Source organism: Xenopus tropicalis, chromosome 1 (genome assembly GCF_000004195.4).
Source record: "Xenopus tropicalis strain Nigerian chromosome 1, UCB_Xtro_10.0, whole genome shotgun sequence".
NCBI lineage: Eukaryota > Metazoa > Chordata > Amphibia > Anura > Pipidae > Xenopus > Xenopus tropicalis.
The window spans coordinates 59,055,178-59,077,384 of NC_030677.2; the positions used below are offsets into that span (position 1 = coordinate 59,055,178).

At 39.8% G+C, this 22,207-nt stretch overlaps 2 protein-coding genes across 5 annotated transcripts in view; one reads left to right on the forward strand and one right to left on the reverse strand.

Annotated features, from left to right (window-relative positions):
* Positions 1 to 2,087, reverse strand: part of anapc10 (anaphase promoting complex subunit 10) — a 28,831-nt gene extending 26,744 nt beyond the window's left edge. The window contains exon 1 of one of the 3 annotated variants that reach the window (XM_012962253.2): positions 1,774 to 1,883. The gene's annotated coding sequence lies outside the window, so the exon portion shown is untranslated. Of the gene's footprint in view, positions 1 to 1,773 lie in introns of all 3 variants that reach the window. The other 2 variants (XM_012962247.3, XM_012962250.3) reach the window with 2 other exon arrangements.
* Positions 2,042 to 18,710, forward strand: abce1 (ATP binding cassette subfamily E member 1). Of its 2 annotated transcripts, none has more exons than XM_031897540.1 (18): positions 2,042 to 2,179; positions 5,819 to 5,973; positions 6,287 to 6,372; positions 6,586 to 6,683; positions 7,150 to 7,267; positions 7,780 to 7,917; positions 8,099 to 8,168; positions 8,638 to 8,734; positions 9,318 to 9,407; positions 10,254 to 10,375; positions 10,822 to 11,043; positions 14,663 to 14,722; positions 14,802 to 14,860; positions 15,069 to 15,179; positions 15,888 to 16,030; positions 16,110 to 16,232; positions 17,359 to 17,470; positions 18,302 to 18,710. In XM_031897540.1, exons 2-18 carry the CDS (start codon positions 5,871 to 5,873, stop codon positions 18,347 to 18,349), a joined length of 1,800 nt encoding a protein of 599 aa, XP_031753400.1. In that variant the 5' UTR covers positions 2,042 to 2,179; positions 5,819 to 5,870; the 3' UTR covers positions 18,350 to 18,710. The 2 variants fall into 2 exon arrangements, with proteins under 2 accessions (XP_031753400.1, NP_001005628.1); NM_001005628.1 differs by having other exon boundaries at positions 2,048 to 2,166.
* The last annotated feature ends 3,497 nt before the right edge of the window (positions 18,711 to 22,207 follow it).

The window sequence follows — 22,207 nt, forward strand, 5'->3', positions numbered from 1 at the left end:
GGCTATAAGCACAGGAGTTAGTTTTACTTAGAAATGAAATATTTACTGTGTTAATAACAAGGGTTAAGCAGTTCAGCATTAATGTTAAACTATGGGGGGGATTATGGGCAAGAATACTCAGATGCACAACCTAAAGCAAGAAGTGATTTGTGTATGACTGTATGAGGTGCAGACTAAGTGGAACTGACTACAGACAATACAATGGAAAAGTATTCATCTCAACTTCACAGAGGACATATTCACAGATATGAAAAAATTTAAATGTAAAATCTTGGAAAACATTATGTAAAATCAGGGAAAAGTACTCATTGAAATTCATTATAAATTGATGGGACCACAAAAAACAATGTTAAATGTTAAATTTAAAACCAGGGTACTTAAAATTGAGGTTTTACGGTTTATTAGGTGATGCATCTGTCTATTATTTTACACTCTCTTTAAAATGGTCCATAAATTAAACCCTTACTAGGAATATCATTTAGATTTGTCTTGTGATAATAGAAAGTAAATATATGTAATGATATAGCACTGAAGTGATTGAAATGCTAGCCATACACAAACAGACACTGACTGCAAGCTTGCTGGTCCATGTATATGATCAGGGCTTCAGTTATTGGGTCATGAATGTTGGAAAACCCTGTTGGTTGAGGATTACATTAGGCTATGGATGTGGTTCTCCTACTGATGTTCGGCCAACTGCTGGATTAGCTTCATAGGGCCCACCACCAGACAGCATGTCTGGAGGAGTGGATTGCACTGAGGGGATTAGAAGGTGGGGGTAAAAGTATTGCCAGCACCCAATTTATAACAGGCACTGCCCTAGGCATAGGCCTTAGACTGTCCTCTCATCTACAAGACTGATGTATGCACAGGGCAGTCTGTGGAAAGAAGATGGGCACCCCTCCCCCAGCTCCAACACTTGATTTAACTGCAAGTGTCCTGCAGCTGGATTGGGGTTATTTGATTTAGAAAACTGATTTTATTTTTATTTTTTTATTAATATTGTGGGTTTTATGCATACAATGTCAGTGCCACACTGCCAAGCCTTCTGCCATTCTCTGCACATTTCAGATTCTATTGTTAGTAAGAAGGTTGATAGCATGTAATCAACTACGTCATGCACAGTCCACTGGCAGCATTCATTAATCCAGGATTTTGTGGCAGATTTTTTATGAAAACCCAGATAGCAACAAGGCATGAAACACTCTGATTTTAAAGGGGATACAAATCCAAAAATGTTATTTTGCTGAATGGTGAAAATTTTAAAGTTTAAAATATATGATTAATTAGATGTCAGTTCTATTTTCTGCCCTGGTGGTTATGACTTGAAACATATCAGCCAGCTTATTAACACAAGGGTGAAGAGGCATGTAAGACCGAATTCTATTACACTGTTTTGAACGACAAAACCAGCAGTGTAGCAAGGGCCAGGCGGCTTTCAATGGAAATAACAAAAGTAACTGAATTTATTTAATGAATTTATATTGGTAAGTTGCTTAGAATTACATTTTATTTCATTAGGCAAATTTGTCTTTAAAGTTTACATCTCCTTTAATGAGTGGCAAACACTGGGAGCACAGAGCCAGTCAGATTCCCAGACAGTGTAAGCAACGTAAGGTCACGTACACAGCAAGCACTGCCAGAGACTAAGTGAAACCCATACGGACCGAACCAGTGATTCTGACAGGGGGCCCCTGGGTGAGCAGATATGGGGAACAATAACGTAACAAATGGCAAAATGCTAAAAAAAAAAAAGCAACGAATCAAGCTAACCTAAAAGGCAATGGAACTAACAAAGAAAGCATGAGAAATGACTACAGCGCTTCTGGCTGTGCCCTTGAAAATAACAGCAGCCCACAAGCCAAATTCAAAACCAACCCTACCAGACCGCCACTCCTCTGTTCTTTCCGCGCTTCTCGATGACGTTAGACAGGCGATGTTAGAAGGAGCCGCGTCGTGCGTTTCACACTGGCACGCAACGCTTTCCTACGCCGGGCTAGCGCGAGAAGGAAAGGGGCGCCGGCCATTTTGGCCGGTTTCTCATCGTGTGGCTTCCACGCTGCTGGCCGGGGAGAAGAGGGGAGGTGGTAGGCCGCTTTATCTCCCTCCTTCCCCCCAGTGTTTAACATTTCCGCCGTCACCCATAGCTGAATATCTTTTCCTGCGGTAAGTGGCCCGGGTGGGTATTACAGTAAATGGTTGCGTCTAGCTAAATGAGTAGGTGTAGACACAACGTGAGGCCGCAGTCAGCTGTGAGTCCGTCTAAGCCGGCTCTTTTGCAATGGCTAGTTATTTTGCGGGGGATTCGCTTTTTTAATTAACTGCGTGAAAATTCTAATAGGGTGAGTTGCCGTCGGGGGTATCGTATGAAGAGGTTTAGTTTAATGGAATGGCGTTTGTTATAACCCATGCAGCAGCGAGTGTGAGTCAGGGCATCCATGCAACAGTGAGTGTGAGTCAGGGCATCCATGCAGCAGTGAGTGTGAGTCAGGGCATCCATGCAGCAGCGAGTGTGAGTCAGGGCATCCATGCAGCAGCGAGTGTGAGTCAGGGCATCCATGCAGCAGCGAGTGTGAGTCAGGGCATCCATGCAGCAGCGAGTGTGAGTCAGGGCATCCATGCAGCAGCGAGTGTGAGTCAGGGCATCCATGCAGCAGCGAGTGTGAGTCAGGGCATCCATGCAGCAGCGAGTGTGAGTCAGGGCATCCATGCAGCAGCGAGTGTGAGTCAGGGCATCCATGCAGCAGCGAGTGTGAGTCAGGGCATCCATGCAGCAGCGAGTGTGAGTCAGGGCATCCATGCAGCAGCGAGTGTGAGTCAGGGCATCCATGCAGCAGCGAGTGTGAGTCAGGGCATCCATGCAGCAGCGAGTGTGAGTCAGGGCATCCATGCAGCAGCGAGTGTGAGTCAGGGCATCCATGCAGCAGCGAGTGTGAGTCAGGGCATCCATGCAGCAGCGAGTGTGAGTCAGGGCATCCATGCAGCAGCGAGTGTGAGTCAGGGCATCCATGCAGCAGCGAGTGTGAGTCAGGGCATCCATGCAGCAGCGAGTGTGAGTCAGGGCATCCATGCAGCAGCGAGTGTGAGTCAGGGCATCCATGCAGCAGCGAGTGTGAGTCAGGGCACCCATGCAGCAGCGAGTGTGAGTCAGGGCACCCATGCAACAGCGAGTGTGAGTCAGGGCATCCATGCAGCAGCGAGTGTGAGTCAGGGCACCCATGCAGCAGCGAGTGTGAGTCAGGGCACCCATGCAGCAGCGAGTGTGAGTCAGGGCACCCATGCAGCAGCGAGTGTGAGTCAGGGCACCCATGCAGCAGCGAGTGTGAGTCAGGGCACCCATGCAGCAGCGAGTGTGAGTCAGGGCACCCATGCAGCAGCGAGTGTGAGTCAGGGCACCCATGCAGCAGCGAGTGTGAGTCAGGGCACCCATGCAGCAGCGAGTGTGAGTCAGGGCACCCATGCAGCAGCGAGTGTGAGTCAGGGCACCCATGCAGCAGCGAGTGTGAGTCAGGGCACCCATGCAGCAGCGAGTGTGAGTCAGGGCACCCATGCAGCAGCGAGTGTGAGTCAGGGCATCCATGCAGCTTACCAATTATACACAGCCCCTGCCCCAGGCATGTTTCACTCTAACATTTGGGCACTGCTACGAGCCAGCCTCCCTCCATAGGGGCGAGCGGCAGCTCCCAGCTCTACAGGCTCATCTCATTCTGTACCAGCTGCACAGCCGCAGGGGAATTGTGCCTTCATACACTTACTCTTTCTCAATGTGCCCAACATTCCATGCCCAGCCTGTACTGCAGAACATTGCTAGGCTGAATAGGGCCTCTTTTATTGGAATAATAGTGTTTTGGGCATGACAGCTGTGAATGAGAGGAGTGTGTGCTTGCATCAGCATGTGTGGCTTTGGGAGATAAGGCTGCAGAACAGTCTCGCTTGGTGCTGGCTAATGAGTGCTTACCTTTGGCAGATATACTCACTAGATCTTATTTGTGGAAGTCATTATTCCCATATCCAAACGTCTTTATGTAGAGAAGTAGTAAACTCTAAAACTGTTGCTTTTTAAATGTTATTTATGCAAATTAGAAATGAATTCACTTTCTAGTACTAAACATGTGCTCTGCTATATGTTTCCACTGAGTAGGTATCATATGTAATGGTAAATGTGACATGCCTGGATTACTTTTCATTCTGCCAAAGTTCCTTTTCCTGGCCATTCCGCCTTGAGCTTCACACCCCTGTATAGGAAAATACTTGTGTTTTGAGGCTAGCTTGTCAGACCGAATACCTGCTGATCATTTGTCATTAAGTGGAATGATATGCAGCTTATAGAGGCGGCAGATAATTGGAAAGTGACTTGTTTTAGTGATGCAGGTAAGGGAGGTAGATGGTGAAGAAGCACAGTGCCTTGGTAATTATGATGGTCTGTGTATTTACATGATTCAGTGTTACTGGATAAAGTAGATAGCATTTTACACAACTGCCAGCTTGCTATTGCTTGAAGGATCTTATCTGGGTCTGCATGGAGAGAGTAATAACACGGGAACTAGCAGAATTCTGAGAATTGATTTAGTAGAGCTATAAACAGAATATTATACAGGTATAGGATCCGTTATCCAGAATGCTCGGGGCTTGGTGTTTTCCATATAAGGATATTTCTGTAATTTGGATGACCATACCTGTACCAGACCTAAGTCTGCTATAAAAGTGATTTAAACATTAATAAACCCAACAGGAATGTTTTGCCTTAAATGAGCATTAAATATATATTACACAAGTACCAGGTACTATTTTATTACAGAGAAAAGGAAATCATTTAAAAAAAAAAAAAAAAATTGATTTTTTTTTTTTTTTTATTAAAATGGTCTTTATGGGAGATGGCATCCCTGTAATTTGGGGCTTTCTGGATAAAAGGTTTCAAATAACTAATCCCATACCTGTACTGTTCTTATTACAGCTTTGTGGAATATGTTTATGCTAACAAAAAACACAGGTATATAGAGATCAAACTGTTAGATACAATCTGTATCCTTTTGTACTGATTATTTACAATTAATTACTCTGACAGTATGGGAGCCAAGAATCTCCAGATTGTTCCTTTCCAACCATACCAGACTAATGAGGTGCCATGAGTTGTAGCAACTTGTTGCTGATTCTTGTCTTAGAACAATACATTTGTTGACATGCACTAAACCATCTACCCCTCTCTGTCTGCTGATTCAGATCAGTGTGAATTGCACTTGGGTTTGCAAACATACTTTGATTCATATATTTTTTGACAGCTAACTTAAAATGGGGTCCATAAATTGCTTAATTTCTGTAAAATGTAGAAGGCCTACTTTATAAACATAGGTGCTAAATTACTTAAGTGTAGTTACCTGTAGCAACCTTGCCTTATCTGTTCCATTGCACATCAGATGGGTGCTATGGCATCCCATTCACTGAAGTCACTCTGAGGAAGTCAGCCTTAGGGCTCTGGCACACGGGGAGATTAGTCGCCCGCGAACAGGGAGTTTTGCCGCGGGCGACTAATCTCCCCGTGTGCCAGAGCCCTTAGATCCATCTACCTTCTGTGTTAGAAGTTCCGGAATGTAATAAAAGCATTTACTAGTGTAACAGAAAACTCCATTTACCTGATGGTTCACAGTTTACCTCACTGGCACAATGCCCTCCACCACAACATGATTTTTCTTTTTCCTCTGATTTTCTCTTTTAAACATTTTGTTTCAATAAAAGCACTTGAAATTAAATGGTGCTTTTTTTGTGGCAGTTTACCCTAAATGCAGTTCTGACCCAAAATTTTACTATTTTGTTTTCCCAGGTGTTAAAGTTGGTGTCCATTGAAAAACAAAGCTACAGTTATACCAGACAATATGGCAGACAAACTAACGAGAATAGCTATTGTCAATCATGACAAATGCAAGCCAAAGAAATGTCGTCAAGAATGCAAAAAGAGTTGCCCTGTTGTAAGGATGGGTAAGTGACGTTTCAGTTCGGTTATGATTCAGATTTAGATTTAATTAAGAATTTAAAAAATGTAAATTAGTGTGCAGCTCTTTGGGGACTGGCAGCATCCATATTAATTGTGTATTTGTGTAATGTCTTTTAAAAAACTTTTTTATAAGCTGTGATATTATTTTTGATAAATTGTTGTTGGTCATAAAGTAGCACAGAAAAATAGAATATATAGAATCAGTATTCTGTATATTCTATTTTTCTGTGCTGCTTTATGCCCAACAACAATTGAAGTGCTTAGTTTGTAATTAGTGCATTTATTTTTTTTTTGTAGGAAAATTGTGCATTGAAGTGACTCCACAAAGTAAAATTGTATGGATATCCGAAACCTTGTGCATTGGATGTGGTATCTGTATCAAGGTAAACAATTTTTTAATTTTAACATTTACAGTAGCTAGGGACAGCTGATATTGGCAGCAGACATTTTTTTTCAGATGTGTATGTATGCTAGTTGATTTTGTGGAGCAGGGCTGTTGCTTAAGTTGAGCCTCAAGTGTGAATATTGGTAAAATAGAGTAAACGATTGCAAGTAGTTAAACCAGTTGTGTAATATATTATTCTGTTTTCTTACAGAAATGTCCCTTTGTAGCATTGTCAATTGTCAACTTGCCGAGCAATCTGGAGAAGGAAACAACCCACAGATATTGTGCCAATGCCTTTAAACTTCACAGGTGAGTGATTCTTGAATATTTGAGTTAGATGCTGCAAATTACAGAATTGAATTAAGGTGGAAAAATAGAAACATTTCATTTGTCTCTTCCTGAATTATACTGTGTACATAGGAAGTACCACTCTGTGGATGCTATGAGCTAGGTTCTTTTTAAAGGGGCATATCTATCAAACATGAAAGAGTTCACCAGCAGTACTTCTGGTGCTTAGATCTTTACTGTCCTCATGGAGGACCCTGGACTTGGTGTACCACTGCAAGGCATTTTTATTTCTCCCCGCTTGCCTGTGGGCTCCTTAGTTTGCTCTGTATGACACTATCTGTTTATATAATCTGGCCCATGAGCAAGTACTATGTCACTACCTGGAAATAGTTGGACAGTGCTGACTTTTTTAATTTTTTTAATTTAATCTGCAGCCATGAGGATTACAAACTGTATATATTTTAACAAATGATTTGGTTGTATAAAGGTTGCCTATTCCCCGACCTGGAGAAGTACTTGGGTTGGTTGGTACAAATGGTATCGGAAAATCTACAGCATTGAAAATTTTGGCTGGAAAGCAGAAGCCAAACCTTGGAAAGCATGATGTAAGTATAGGCTGCCAAATTTCAATGACAGCTGAATAATATAATTGGTATGCTGGTTGACTGATTTCATTCAGTCTATGGCGGTGTTGAACTCTTCTGTTTTCAAAGATAGAATGTGTTTTTTTTTTTTTTAATGTGATTTTTAGAGAGATCTTAAAGGACAAGAAAACCATAATTCATTGGAGCTGTGCCACTGTATGCTCCTTCAGTGAATTAAATCAGTCACTTTCCCCATGGGCTGGCATTTTTCCTGGGGAAAAAATATACCAAGAAGGCGGAGCATTGTGTCGCAGGGTAGTGCCACCTTCTTACCTGTTTTTTGGGGGGTTTTTTGGAATTTGTTTTTTGCCCACAGTTTAAGTTTCTGAATAGCATTTAAATTGATGCGAAGAGCTTGTTTAGTAATTTGCTTGTAGTGCTTGTTTTCCATTCTGTGTGTTTTTTTTTTTTTTTTCCTCTCTAAAGAGAACTATAATATAAATAGTTTCCTCATTATTGTATTTATTTTCAAGGATCCTCCAGACTGGCAGGAGATCTTGACCTATTTCAGGGGGTCAGAGTTGCAGAATTACTTCACCAAAATTTTGGAGGATGACCTGAAGGCCATCATTAAACCTCAGTATGTGGACCAAATTCCAAAAGCTGCAAAGGTAATTGCACTTTTTATTTTCTAGAATCTGTTAACTACATTTTAGTTTGGTATGAATTGCTTGCTTAATTATTACTATAGTGCATTTACAAAATTTACAGAGATTTCCTATAACTGTAGGATGCACTGTTAACATTTATGTAATAAAAAAACTTTTTGTTTTCTTTTAATTATGTACACAGGGACCTGTGGGTACCATATTGGATAGAAAAGATGAGACAAAGACACAGAAATCTGTATGTGATCAACTAGGTGAGTATAAAATCTTTAATATAGGCTGTACATTAATGTATGGTCATGTATTATTTCCCCTGCTTTTACCGCTAGAAGGTTCAGTGCAGCTCTCATAAATCCAGCAAAAAACCTTCTAGCACTTGGTGGGCTCTGAATAACTTATTGATATAATGGCTCACTTGAGAACTTACACTATAATAACCTATAGAGAAGTGCTCAGCCTGTGGCCTCATAACTGGTTGTATGATGCTTAAATGCCCTTTACCATGGATGTTTACATATTTTGTATATATGAGCCACATCAGACTTTTGACTGGCATAATGACAGAGCAGCCTTTGATATTGTTTCTTTGTATTGTCACAGAACTTTTTAGTGTTTACTTAATTCAATGTAATTCCTAAATTTTCCAGCACTTGTTCTCTTGTCGAAAGATACAGTATGCACAGACTTGGAGGAGATTACTGCTAATAAACACATGTTTTACAGACCTTACTCATCTGAGAGACAGAAACGTGGAGGATCTTTCTGGGGGAGAGCTACAGAGGTTTGCTTGTGCGGTTGTCTGTATCCAGAGAGCAGACATGTAAGATTTATTCTTATGAGTTATTTGGCTGCTTAAATAATTATACAGTAAACTTGTGGTTTGTAGATTGGGAAGAATGACAAAAAACAGTTCTGGAACTCATAGCTCATGATAAAAGACTTGCATATTTAACTCACTAAATTATTTAAGGAAGAAAATATCCATCCAGTGTGATGGGGAAATAAGAAATCAAATACTTAAACATCGCTATACACACAATATTGAAAAAATACATCTGTCTTTTCTGTAAAAAGTAAGAGAATGTAGTTATAGGTTCTTAAATTAATTTTTAAATGTAGCTTTAATATACTGTAGATTAACCTGCTTTATTTATGAATTTTCAACAATAATCAAAAGAAATAGCTTTTATGTAACTGAATCGTGTAATGCCAATGATATCTCATGTTAAAAGGGAAGTATTTGCAAATGGATAACTAATGTTAACCAAACACAGTTTCCTGTGTATTAACTACTAGGATCAATGATTATTCAAGTATAAGATTCTATCTCTTTATACTTACCAGATTTACTCATGTAAGTTTTACATGTATGATTTGGTGATGTTTCTATTTTCTTATCATAGTTTTATGTTTGACGAGCCATCTAGTTATTTAGATGTCAAGCAACGCCTCAAGGCTGCTATTACCATCAGATCTCTGATTAATCCAGATCGGTAAGACTATTTTATGTTTTGCATTTATATTTACAAGATATTATAAACTATTTACACACAAAGCACATCTGTTTAATACATGTTTTAGTTCATTCTGTATGGAATATTTTATGTTATATATGAAATAGACCACAGACAATAAGCTTCTTTAAACCAGGCTTTATCTGCACATTCTTAGTGTAAGTGATTGCTTCAAAAGATTAATTGTCACTGTGCTGCTTTTTATTTCCAGCGCAGGTAGGCCAAATGGGTCTTTATTGGGGGTGCATTGGTGTGGTTTTATACTTTTTGTTTTCTTTAAATCTAAAGTCACATTAAGCATTGACTTTCACTTCTCTCCGTCTGTGTTGTGGATGCAGATGGAATGAAATAGACCCGCTCTCTTCTGTAGCTTCTTGTAGTTGCACTGACGGACACAGCTTTGTTCAGCTACATGGAGCGTAGATTGGGCCGAAAAATGCGAAAGCAGTCTGTTCTGTGTAGCTGCGCTCAGGCCAAAACTGTGCCTGTCGGTGCAGCTGCATGGAGCGGAGAGAAGCAGAACCAAGACTTAATATTCCTATACTCACAATATACATATAGTTGCTGGGTAAATAGCTATTTATAATGTCAGCACTATAGACAAATATAGTTTGCATGCTCCATGTCTGTTTGAGCCTGCCTGTAATCTCAGCAAATATCTTGTAATTTAAGATGAAGTACAAGCTACTAAAGCCTAAGTAACATACTGCTTAATGTGTCACCCTATATTTTTTCCAGTTTGCTTCTTCATTATGTTTTCATGTATATATAATTGATGTGCATAAGCACCCTTACCCTCGACTGTGTTCTTTTCCTTTCCTTAAGCTACATCATTGTTGTGGAACATGACCTCAGTGTGTTGGATTATCTCTCCGACTTTATTTGCTGCTTGTATGGCGTCCCAAGTGCATATGGTGTGGTAACCATGCCGTTCAGTGTCAGAGAAGGTATTTTTTTTTTTTTTTTTATCTTTTAACATAAAAATTTACCTGCAAAATAAACATGCCCTAAATTAAAAACTTAGTAGCTGTGGTTTAACATTGATGCCAAACCCTGACTAAACTGGTCTCTCTGCATCAACCCCCACCACATGATTTTCACCATGATTTGGTTTATCCAAACATCACTTTTAGGGAGCAGGCTGTGACCATCGTTAAAACAGACAACAGGCCCTCACTGGTGAGCATGTGGTCTCCTCTAGTCTCCCCAATTGCCATCGCCTATCCTAGGGCTGTGGTAATAGCTGCTGAGATAATCGGCAAGTAGGTGCATTGCTACTTGTGGTAATGCAGTGTATTCATAGGTGAATGTCTATTGTATATTATACCTGTAACGTTTGCTACAGTCTCTCTAAATGGCATTTTATAACAGGTTTGTGTGTATTTCTCAACAGGCATAAACATTTTCTTGGATGGCTACGTTCCTACTGAAAACTTAAGGTTCAGAGACACTTCTCTGGTTTTTAAAGTGGCTGAGACTGCCAATGAAGAAGATATCAAGAAAATGTGCATGTACAAGTACCCCTCCATGAGGAAGTTGTTGGGAGAGTTCCAACTGAGGATTGTCGCTGGGGAGTTTACAGACTCTGAAATCATGGTCATGCTTGGAGAGAATGGTAGGCTTTTTTTTTTTTTTTTTTAAATCAACACTATGCTGTAATTTACTGTTTTTCTGAAAATTTCAATGTAGTTTAAAGAGATGAAAAGTTGTCCATGATCTAATTCCGTCTTTCTGTAGAAGTGGTGAAATACTGCACCTTTTGATAAAAACTCATTCTGTTTGTTTGAATAATAGAGAGAGAGGTAGATAGGTAAAGTTATATAGATAGAGATCATACAGCATAAACTTTTTACACAGATGTGCATAATTTATAAATGAGAGAAGTCATCATAATCTGCCTTTGACTTGCATAGAACGTTTGTCCTCACCTCTAGAGGCTATACGTTATTCATCCCCTGCCCTCATGTTTCCCATATTGAATTGATGGATTGTGAGACAATAGGGGGGATTCACAAAAGTGGTGATATTGAGACAAAATAAAAGGAGATAGATTTGTCGGATTTACCACCTAATTCACAAACCCCTACCGTGTTTCCCCCGAAAATAGGGCATCCTCCGAAAGTAAGGCCCCCCCCCCCCGAAAATAAGACACCCACCGATGGAAGCCATCTAGCGATGCGACCGCTGTGCGCTGCCTGCGTGGTCTCTGTCGCGCCGTCACAGCACATTGAGTGGTGACGGTGCAACGGCGCGAGAGAGACCATGCAGGCAGCGCACAGCGGTCGCATCCACACTGCTTCCACACAGGCAGTGCACAGGAGAGAGAAGGCAGGAGTAGACGAGGGGCAGGTACCGGTAAGAATGAGAATGTGACACAGGAGGATTGGGGGCCACAGAAAGAGGATCAGAGGACACAGAAAGAACAGAGGGGGCAATGGAAAAGGCACATGAGGATCAAGGGGGCATTCAAAGGGCACATGAGGATCAAAGGGGGCAATGAAAGGGCACATGAGGATCAAAGGGGGCAATCAAAGGGCACATGAGGATCAAAGGGGGCAATGAAAAAGGCACATGAGGATAAATTTCCTTTTTTTTTTCAACAACAAATGTGTACTGTATTCTTCATGGAAAAATAAAACATCCCCTGAAAATAAGACCTAGTGCATATTTTGGAGCTTAAAAAAATATAAGACAGTTGTCGTTATGACTTTTTCAATGGCTATATTTACATTTTCCGACAAATCCTCTTTTTTCCCACTTTTAAGGGCAGCTCACGATTTATGATACAAGTATCATGAATTTTATCCAGAATGCTTGGGACCTGGAGTTTTCTGGATTAGGGATCTTTCTGTAATTTGGATCTCTATACCTTAAGTCAACTAAAAATAATTTAAACATTAATGAAACCCAATAGGATTATTTTGCCTCCAATATGGATTAATGATATCTTAGTTGGGATCAAGTACAAACTCACTGTTTTATTGATACAGAGATAAAGGAAATTATTTAAAAAAATTAGAATAATTTGCTTATAATGGAGTCTATAGGAGATAGCCTTCACGTAATTTGGAACTTTCTGGATAATGGGTTTCCGGATAATGGATCCCATACCTGTACCAGCTATCAAATTGCCCACCATAAGCATGCCTGCTTGCCCCTGTCACGGCGAGTGGAATCGTGCTGTCTATGGCAGCTGAAAGCTACTGTCATGGGAAAAAAAATACGTTTCTTATCACTGGCAATAATAAGCCAATTGATAGGTGAGCTGAGCTATAGCACAGGGACAATGGGGACACCAATGCCGCTAAAATCAGCAAGTGCATTTTAGGGTTATTTTTGGGAATTTGATTAGGATATATGGAAATAATCATAGAACAGAATCTACACTGGGGAGCCGATAGGAGATATTCTCTGATGGAGATATTCTCTGAGCCATATAATAGTGCCCAGATGGTATGTAATACAGGAGATATCCTGTGAGCGCTATCTGTTATCCCCTGCTGGTATATGGTACAGGAGATTCACCCTACTTCTATGCATTATCAGTAACTCTTCAGCCAGTATATAATTCAGCAGGGGGTACGCTAACCATTTTGTCCAGACAACTGCCCCAGTATTGAGTATGTTGCAGACTACACTGATTCCCAAGCAGCCACGGCTCATGTATCTAAATTGATTACTAATAAACTCTGAGTAGCGAATTGCCTTTGCGTCTTTATACAAAAGGAATAATAAAGTGGTCAGGTTCCATTTGCCAAAAAACTGTCCAGCCAAGTAAGGATTTTACCAGCAGGATTTTGCATTTCATTTTGTCATTTCACTTTAGGGGCATTTCCTGAAGGATTATTTTACTTTGCCTAGGAAAACTATACATCACATTTTTTAGGACAAGCCGGGCTTTCTAATGTTTTCTAAATTTCTTCAACAAGATGTAAGGGTCTAAATACCTTCTTAGTGGGGAAAAGTGAATCAAGGGCCCACCCCCTGCACTAGTCTGCCACCGCACTACTTCTCTAGCCCCTACTGGTTACTGGTCAACCCACATGCCCAGTGAAAAGGGGCCCAACAGGACTAGGGCCCACCAGGTCTTTATCCAATGCCCTGTTGGGCCAGTCCAACCTTGAACCCCAGTATCCCAGTTTGGGTACCAGTGTGTATGTGCTGTTTGCTGATCACCAATATGGCTACTGGAAACAGAAGGGGCACAGTTAAAGGTGGGGGCAATGCTGTCAGGCAACTCTGTAGTTCTGAACATGCTATGGGGGCACAGATAAGTTGGGGCAAATTTCAGTGAAGTGATTAAAGAGGGGGGCACTGCTGCTAAAACTAAAAATTTGCCAGGGAAGCTTTACTTTTCCTTTAAATAAAATGTATACAATATATTTGCTCAAAATGTTATTGCCTCATTTATTAAACTAAAACTAGCATTACAATGCAAATGTGAGGTAAAAATGTTTAACATATAGGATATAGATTAAACTTTTGTAAATCAGTTTTTTTTACTTGTTTCTAAAATGTTAATGCGGCTTTTTGCACCTATTGTTGTAGGGTTAGAAAGAAACTTGTCCCCTAACAATGAGTCTGATAATCCCCATTTATATGTTCATGATCCCCTAATGGGACCCCTACCAGAGGTGTGTAATGGAGACTGGTGAAACAAAACAAAACAGGAGAGCTTAGAATTGGTCTGACAGAGAGTTACACTGAGCTTTACTCCATTTTGAAAATGTTGGGAAAAATTTCGGGAAAAAATGTCGTTAAAATGTGGTATAAATGCCGTTTAAAGGACAAAGTGTTTTCCACCAGTTCCACCAGTTTTACTCCAAAAAAGGGCTACCTCCACTTTTGTGAAATCCCCCCATTGAGTCTCAAGTTTTTCAGAGAACATATGCTTTGCTCACCATAGAAAGGCGCAGAGAGACTAAGTACTAAGCTTTCTGTTTAGCCGTTTTTGTCTTCGCTGTTCTTTCATTTTACCTTTAAGTTTAATGTCATACACAGTGGTTTCTGTGCTGGTGGATAAATCACGGATTCTGCTTTATATATGTCCTTTATATCTGCAGTGACGAGAATGCAATTTGCTTGTCACTGCATCACGGAGGCAGATTTCAGCCCAAACATGTGCATGTCTAGCTGTGCGCACATACACTGGCCACTAGTAGATTAGCAATTTCTCTATTGGCAGAAAATCCGCTGTGCGTGATATCAGATAAAGAGTGTACCTCTATTTCTAGGGACCGGAAAAACCACCTTTATCCGAATGCTTGCTGGGAGGCTAAAACCTGATGAAGGGGGTAAGGAGAAATACTATATTAATTGCTTGCCCAATATGCGTGTTAGACCTTCTTTAACTTTTATGTTTACTATTTTCAGGTGAAGTGCCCGTTCTTAATGTGAGTTATAAACCGCAGAAGATCAGCCCCAAATCATCAGTAAGTTCTCTATTCCATATTTCTTTTTAAGTTGTTTAACATATTATGGGGCAGTTCATATTGGTATCTGTCAGATATATCTGCACCAGGTTGTGAACATGATCTTTATTGTACTGCGTTTTGTACTATAGATAATCTGTAAGGATTGAGGAAACCACAGTTATATCAATATAAATGCAAGCGTCACTGTACATTTCTGTTCAATTAGGGAACTGTTCGCCAGTTGCTGCATGAGAAGATCAGAGATGCCTACACTCATCCACAGTTTGTGACAGATGTGATGAAGCCAATGCAGATTGAAAGTATAATAGATCAAGAGGTAATCTGGTGCACATTGCATCCTTTATTTGTCATTATACAGCAAAGATTCACAAAATATGATTTGTATTTCTAAGATAGACTGTGATATTAGATTTTTATGTTGCCATGTTAAATCACGCCACAAATCATGCGTTAGAAATGCAGTTCCGAGACGTTTCAAAATCACACTGTTCAGTCAGCTTTTGGATTGAGTCAGTAGGGATTCTTTTCCTATTTTCACATTATTTGTAACCGAACCAAAGTGAAAAATAGTGTATGATTATCTGTATGTAGGTATTAAATATATTTTCCATTTAGTAGGATTGAGTGCAGACACAGTTCTATATTTGCCTTTGCAAACCACATCCCTGGTCAGATTTGATGTGCTTTTGAGGCATATAGCTTTGCAGCTTTGTCACATATTCAGAAAACATGTTCGGGACTGTTCGTGGAAACTCTTTACTGGTACTTTGTTCTATTACGTGGGTGGGTGTTTATAGAACCAAATGATCTTCATTTACTATTATTGAGGTAGTGAGTTTTAATCATCCTGCTTAATTTAGACTAATTAAACAAATTGCTGCACCAATGAAACTTTACACTTGTAAAGAGCTGCGCATTTTAAAGTTCCATGCTAAGGGCCAGACAGACCTGGAAAATTAAAGAACCAGTACCAGTATATTTTATTAGTTAAATAAAACCTAAAATCTTCTCCTGTCCTAAATAGGTGCAGTCTTTGTCCGGTGGTGAGTTACAGAGGGTGGCCTTAACTCTATGTTTAGGTAAAGCTGCGGATGTGTATCTAATTGACGAGCCATCAGCATATCTGGATTCTGAACAGCGTCTCACAGCCGCCAGAGTAATCAAAAGGTAATGTTTCTCATGGCTTAAATGTAGTTTGGCATATCTGCATTTCTGTTCTTATCAGTAACACTCCGTTTCCTTTCAGATTCATTCTCCACGCCAAGAGGACGGCTTTTATTGTTGAGCACGATTTTATAATGGCGACTTATCTTGCTGACAGAGTCATTGTGTTTGATGGTATACCTTCCAAAGATACTGTTGCTAACAGGTAACACACAAATGCCTTTGCTCTCATCTTCTACATAATGGGCATCGCTGTATTAACTGGTGCTAAAACAACACCACCCTATCTTTGGCTTATTTAGCTTAATTATATTCTTAATTAAAATAGAATATAACTGGTATACCCTTTAACAATGGTTTAATATATAGGGCTTGTGCTGAACATAAATATTATTTTCCTAATTATTTCCCAATTTTATTGCACAAGAAGACAAAATTGTATTAATTGCTTTTTAAAAAGATAACAGGCTGTAGCTGGGTGAAGGGAGGGGTTATTTATAAAGGGGGCTTCATTGTGGGCTGCTACCCTATTCAATGAACTAATGTTGAAAAGGGGGTGTACCGGCCCTTTAAAGGTATTGCGATTTCATGGGAAAAAACTTTTAAAATTGTTGGCTTTAAAACGTTTTGTTTTCCTGTTTAAAAAAAATCAAGCATTTGGCTGCAATTTTTTTGGAATCTAATGGTAAAGAGTATGTTTTAAGTACATTTTATGGAATTATGTTTTTATGTGGATTTCCATTTTTTATCCATAGTTATGAGTAAGCATGTGGAATTGAGTTACCCAGTGTAGCCAGCCCATGCAGTGGCTCTCTGATTGTACTAACTAATTAAAAATATTTAGCAAATGACTGAAAGCATAATGATTCTGAAAAAAATTCATACTTCCTAACATTTATGTGTAAAATAGCATATTTTGGCCTCGCCTATTAACAATCATGAACGTGTCCCAAGTCAGTCTCCCTATTTTTTGTCTAAAAAGTGGGAGTGTCCGAAAAAAAAAAATAGGACTGGTCGGAGGCTCTGTCATTGTTTTTATTTAAGATTTGAACTGTGCCTTAGGATCCTCCAGATGTTTAACTTCTTTTTTTTTTCAATACTAAAATAATCTACTGAATGTAAAACTAACACAGTTACTACTTCACTAGCATCAAAGGACCTGCTGAACACAGTTGATACTTCTCATTTCATGGTGCTTATTAATAGCCCCTCATCTTTAACAGTGATTGATTAATAACTTGTTTATAATAACTTCTTTATCAGCAAAGAAAAAAAAATACTGCAAAGAATTATGCAGGGTTGCTGAAAATGTTGTGTTTATCTATTTACAGCCCTCAAACACTATTGGCTGGCATGAACAAGTTCTTGTCACAGCTGGAAATCACGTTTAGGAGAGATCCTAACAACTACAGACCAAGAATAAACAAAATGAATTCTATTAAGGTAAGAAAATTGCACGTGTGTATTATACTGATTCATCTATTACCAAACACAGCAGAGAAGTTACTCTGGTGTTCATCTAGGCTACTAGTGCAACAGAAAAGAGTTGTCTTGACAGCTTTTTTTTTTTTCAAAAAATGTTTTATGAAATTAATTTTCATTTCTTGTTAAGTAGATAGTAGGTGTCTCATAGCCTAGTGACTGGGGGATATGACCTGCTAGCCCTTGGCCATTAACTCTTTGCTCTAGTGCCATACATTTCAGACTCTATGGTGCTGGCTCCAGAGGGCCATAGTTCCCATTACCATAGATTGTGCTTCCAGTTGGCGCTTTGATTTATGCTACGCCAAACTTCAAGTTGCAACACACAGCAGACCCACTAAAAGGGTTTACAAAACTTTTATAAGGCAGTAGATCTTTATACCTTTTCCAATAAGCTTTACAAAAAGAAAGAGAATAAACCTGTGCCAGGATGCCAGTGCCTTACCAAAAGCAAGAGAAAATATAAGCTATACAAGGAGCTGTGCCTACTGTTGCTTAGAACCCTGTCCAATAGCTGTGGGGCATTTTTTCACTTTGCTGTAGACTGTTCTGATCTCTACCACTAATGTAGACTATTAGCATACCTCTGTATTGAACATATCTACCTCCATATTCTCTGTATTAACTTTTAAACCCACAACAACATTGGAAATTAAAAAAATCTCTTAAATTCGTCAAAAGGGAGATAGCAGGGTTCACAGAAGAGGAGCGAGAAAGCTCAAAAGCTGCTTCCATAGTGAATGGCAAGTGATTTCATATGGATGGTGTTTTAACTTGTGTTTTACTTCTTAGGATGTGGATCAGAAGAAGAGTGGCAACTACTTTTTCTTAGACGACTAAGCTAAAACCCACACCTTTCTACAACCGAAGAAATCAAGCCTCTCTGATGTATGAAACATTGTTTCATACAACCTTCTGCATTATGTTGCAGGATAAAGTAAAACTGACCAAGAACTGTTGTGATTGGCCACATAAGAAAAGTTCATAAAAAGTGCAAAGTACAATTTATTGTATGGATTGAGAACCTGGCAATCTAATTTATTCACTTTTCAATATTCAGATTAATTGTCCCCAATTTTAGACCTTTGTAAACTGGATTTCTTTGATGGTTTACATACAATGCTGCCATAAAGAACATGATCTTATTTTAAAGAGAGCCTAAACTTCAAGGTTTTGAAAAATAAATATTACCTAAAGTGAATCTGTGTTGATGAGCCTTTTTCATTTTACTTGCAAATAGTAATTCAAAAGGTATGCTTTAGCAAGCTGCATGAGAAACATTTTGGTGGGGGAAACTTACCGTACACTTGGGGTGCAACATAATTAGACCTCCATGCTTACCCCAACAGCTAAGCATTTACTAAGAAGCAAAAAGGGGTAGTAACTGAGTAGAATGTGTCCTTTCAACCAGTGCTGGACCAGAAAAGCCTAAATAAGTTCAGTCCCTTGTGTATGTTATCAGTATCTGCCCCACTTACTCAACACCAGTTAGCGCATCAATACCAGGCAATGGTATACTCTCATGGATTTATCCATAGTTTCTTAGCCCTATTTCACATGCAACCCATTCAGCTAGAATTCATCCCAAAGTAGGACAAAGTCTCCTAAAAGGACAATAAATAATGGTTCAGCCAGATAATGCAAATTGTATATCATCCAACAACCTGTGCTCACAGAAGAGCAATCTGGATTGTTTTGTACTAGCATTGCCCGGAGTCCAGCAGTTCCTTGTGCCCACCCAACTCTCCTCCATGCATGTACAGTTACCTAAGCACTATAGAGTTGGTGCGTGGGAGATTTAAACAGCTGTCAAATCTCCTGCACACCCAGTCACCCAAGTGCTCCCCGAATGTATGCAGAAGCAGCTGGGCTGCATGCCGCCCCTACAGTGGACAAACTGCTGCCACCTAGTGCCAGCACTCTACATTCCAAGATAGTTGAATTGGTAGCGGAACTATTGGAAGTTGCAACTTTCCTTTCCTTCTGCATGGCAGTGGGCACTAATGGGTTAACCCCCTCACAGTGCAGGACAGGAAGACATTAAAAGTAAAACCCTGCCCCTTTACCTCTTCTTTTTCTCTTTCTGTCCCTCAAAGAAGACTGGATTTTCCCCTGTGTTTTCCAACATGGATCTTGTCTCTCTGCGCTGTAAGGCTGCTGGCAGGTGATAAGCTTGGAGGGACCCTTGATAGCCAGGGGTCAGGTGCAGAAACACAATAAGCTGCCATTATGGGCAATGGAAGATGCAAGTGCGCATGTAAGACTGAGACCATTTGGTGCAAAGGTTAAAAAAATACTTGGAATTACTTTGTTTGCCCAGTACTGCACCCTACTGCCATGCTGCTACTTCTGTAAATTATTTATTGCCTTATTTGTGTTTTTTTTTATAACTTGCATAATGAGCTCCAGGAGCCATAGGTCTCGCTCATCTAAAGTATTGTCTTAAGTGGGTGAGCTAATTTAATTCAACGAGTCACCCAGAAGGTATAGAGAAAATCAACACTTAAGCAAATTAATTGAATATGAGTGGTGCTATAGAGGTTTAAGAGCTGGATGGGGATAGCCCTTTTGATGTTGATCTAGTGGAGCTGTTTATTTAAGAATTGTTGTCAGGGTCTTCCAGCTTCAAGGTCGTCTTCATGCCCTTAATTAAGAAGACAGCAGCACAGTTTCTGAATAAGCGTCTGTTTCTTCACATTTATTTACTGGAATTTGCTTTATTGTGGGACCTGAAGCTAAGGAAACAGACACCATCATTGTATATCCACAACCACAACAGGTGAAATTCCTTTTAATAGGCCATTTAATATAATATACACTAAGCTGGAATATGAAAATATATATATATATTCATATATCAGTAAATATTGCCCTTGTATATTCTTTTTTTTTTGATCCCCCATTTAGTGATGGGCTGTGTGCTCCCTCAGAGATCACCTGACCAGAAATAATGCAGCTCTAACTGTAACAGGAAGTAGTGTGGGAGCAAAAGGCAGAACTCTGTCCATTTATTGTTTGTGTGCACTGTGAATCCTATGATCCCAGGAGGCGGCCCTTAATTCCTAAAATGGCAATTTTTTTTATTTAGTAATAACAGTACATACTATGAGAAAAATATTTTTATGAAAATGGTTTATTTAGATGAAGCAGAGTTTTACATATGAGCTTTTTTTATGCAATATATTTTTTATAAAGACCTACATTGTTGGGGGGGGGTAATAGCTTTACTTTAAGTGTGTGCCTACTCACCCTACACTGCCTCTGCCTGCCCTATGCTCCATGTGTGTACCATCCCCTATGCTGCTTGTGTGTGCCATACTCTGCCTGCCCTACCCTACACTGTCTGTGCCATACTCTGCCTGCCCTATGCTGCCTGTGTGTCACATAGTCAGCTTGCCCTATGCTGCCTGTGTGTGTGCCATACTCTGCCTGTCCTATTAAAGGAGAAGGAAAGTCTAAAAACAACATGAGCTTAATTTCTTTCACATATGAATGATGTTAAGTGAGCATCAACTGATTGTCTTTTTGGTCTGCTACCGCCATTAATATGGATATGGTATTAAAACGGTTTATGTTAATATGGGGTTTTTTTTTGTTTTTTAAAAAAAAAAAAAAAAAAGGGTGGGGTGAGTGGCCAAAACTGGCTTCCATTATCTGCCCTCCACCATGTAGGCCAGAAAAATTCTGGCCCTTGGTACCAAAGAAGTTGGACAGCACTATCCTAGGTCATACCATAGATCCTGAATCTTTGTTCTTTCCCCACCTAACTAGAATAGTTGGTTGGTTGGAGGCTAATTTGGAACATATTGCAATGCTTTTTGAAATTTCTAAAGTGACCCCAGCAGCCAAAAATATATTACTCTGTGAGACTTCAATTTCATTGTAATTGTTACTTTTTTACAAGTTATTTTTCTATTCAGGTCTTCTCCCACTTATATACTAGTCTTTCATTCAAGCCACTGCCTAGTTAAGGACCCTAGCAACCAGATAGCTGCTAAAATGCCAAACTGGAGAGCTGCTGAACAAAAATGATGATAATTGAAATTCTTTTTATATGTGCTTTTTTAATGGAGATTGACTCAGAATACTACTCTCCACATCATACTGAAAGTTAATTTAAAAAACCTGTTTAAGGGGAACTGTTAAAGCCAAGGCAACTGCTTGTATGCTGCCCAGAAAGGCAAACGCTCATATGACTGCAGGGTTGGCCAGCACAGTAGTGGTGTTGCACGTTCCATCAGGAGGAAGCCTTACCTGTGGCCTCTTACCAAACACCCCCAACCTGAGGTATACAGAACAGCATCTATACAAACCAGCTGCCTTTTTGGAAACATGGACTGTGGACTGGTTAAGTTGAAATAGAACTATTTGTACAGGGTTACCAAAGGTTTGTTTGATGAAAACACCTAGCCAACTCTTAACCATGGGCATGCGTATATTGTGTTTTGGAGTTGTGTGGCAGCCAGTGGAACAGGAAATGTACATATAGATGGAAGAAAAGATTCCACCAAATAAAAGCTTAAAGGAAAAGGAAAGTCATTTTGGCATTTTATTGCCAATAGATTTGCCACATTAGTGCCACCTAGAACAATATATTTATTCTGCAGAAACCATTACCATACCTGAGTAAACCGCTTTAGAAGCTTTTTCCAGTTTGCTTTAGATAGCAGCTGCCATTTAAAGTAGCTTCCTGCCTGC

What these genes read in the sequence shown, in the direction of transcription:
- abce1 (XM_031897540.1), top strand. Translation starts at nt 5,871, where the DNA reads ATGGCAGACAAACTAACGAGAATAGCTATTGTCAATCATGACAAATGC. An exon ending in GCTAAAACCTGATGAAGGGG is followed by an intron (nt 14,723 to 14,801) that starts GTAAGGAGAAAT and finishes TACTATTTTCAG; the next exon opens with GTGAAGTGCCCGTTCTTAAT. An exon ending in ACAAAATGAATTCTATTAAG is followed by an intron (nt 17,471 to 18,301) that starts GTAAGAAAATTG and finishes TTTACTTCTTAG; the next exon opens with GATGTGGATCAGAAGAAGAG.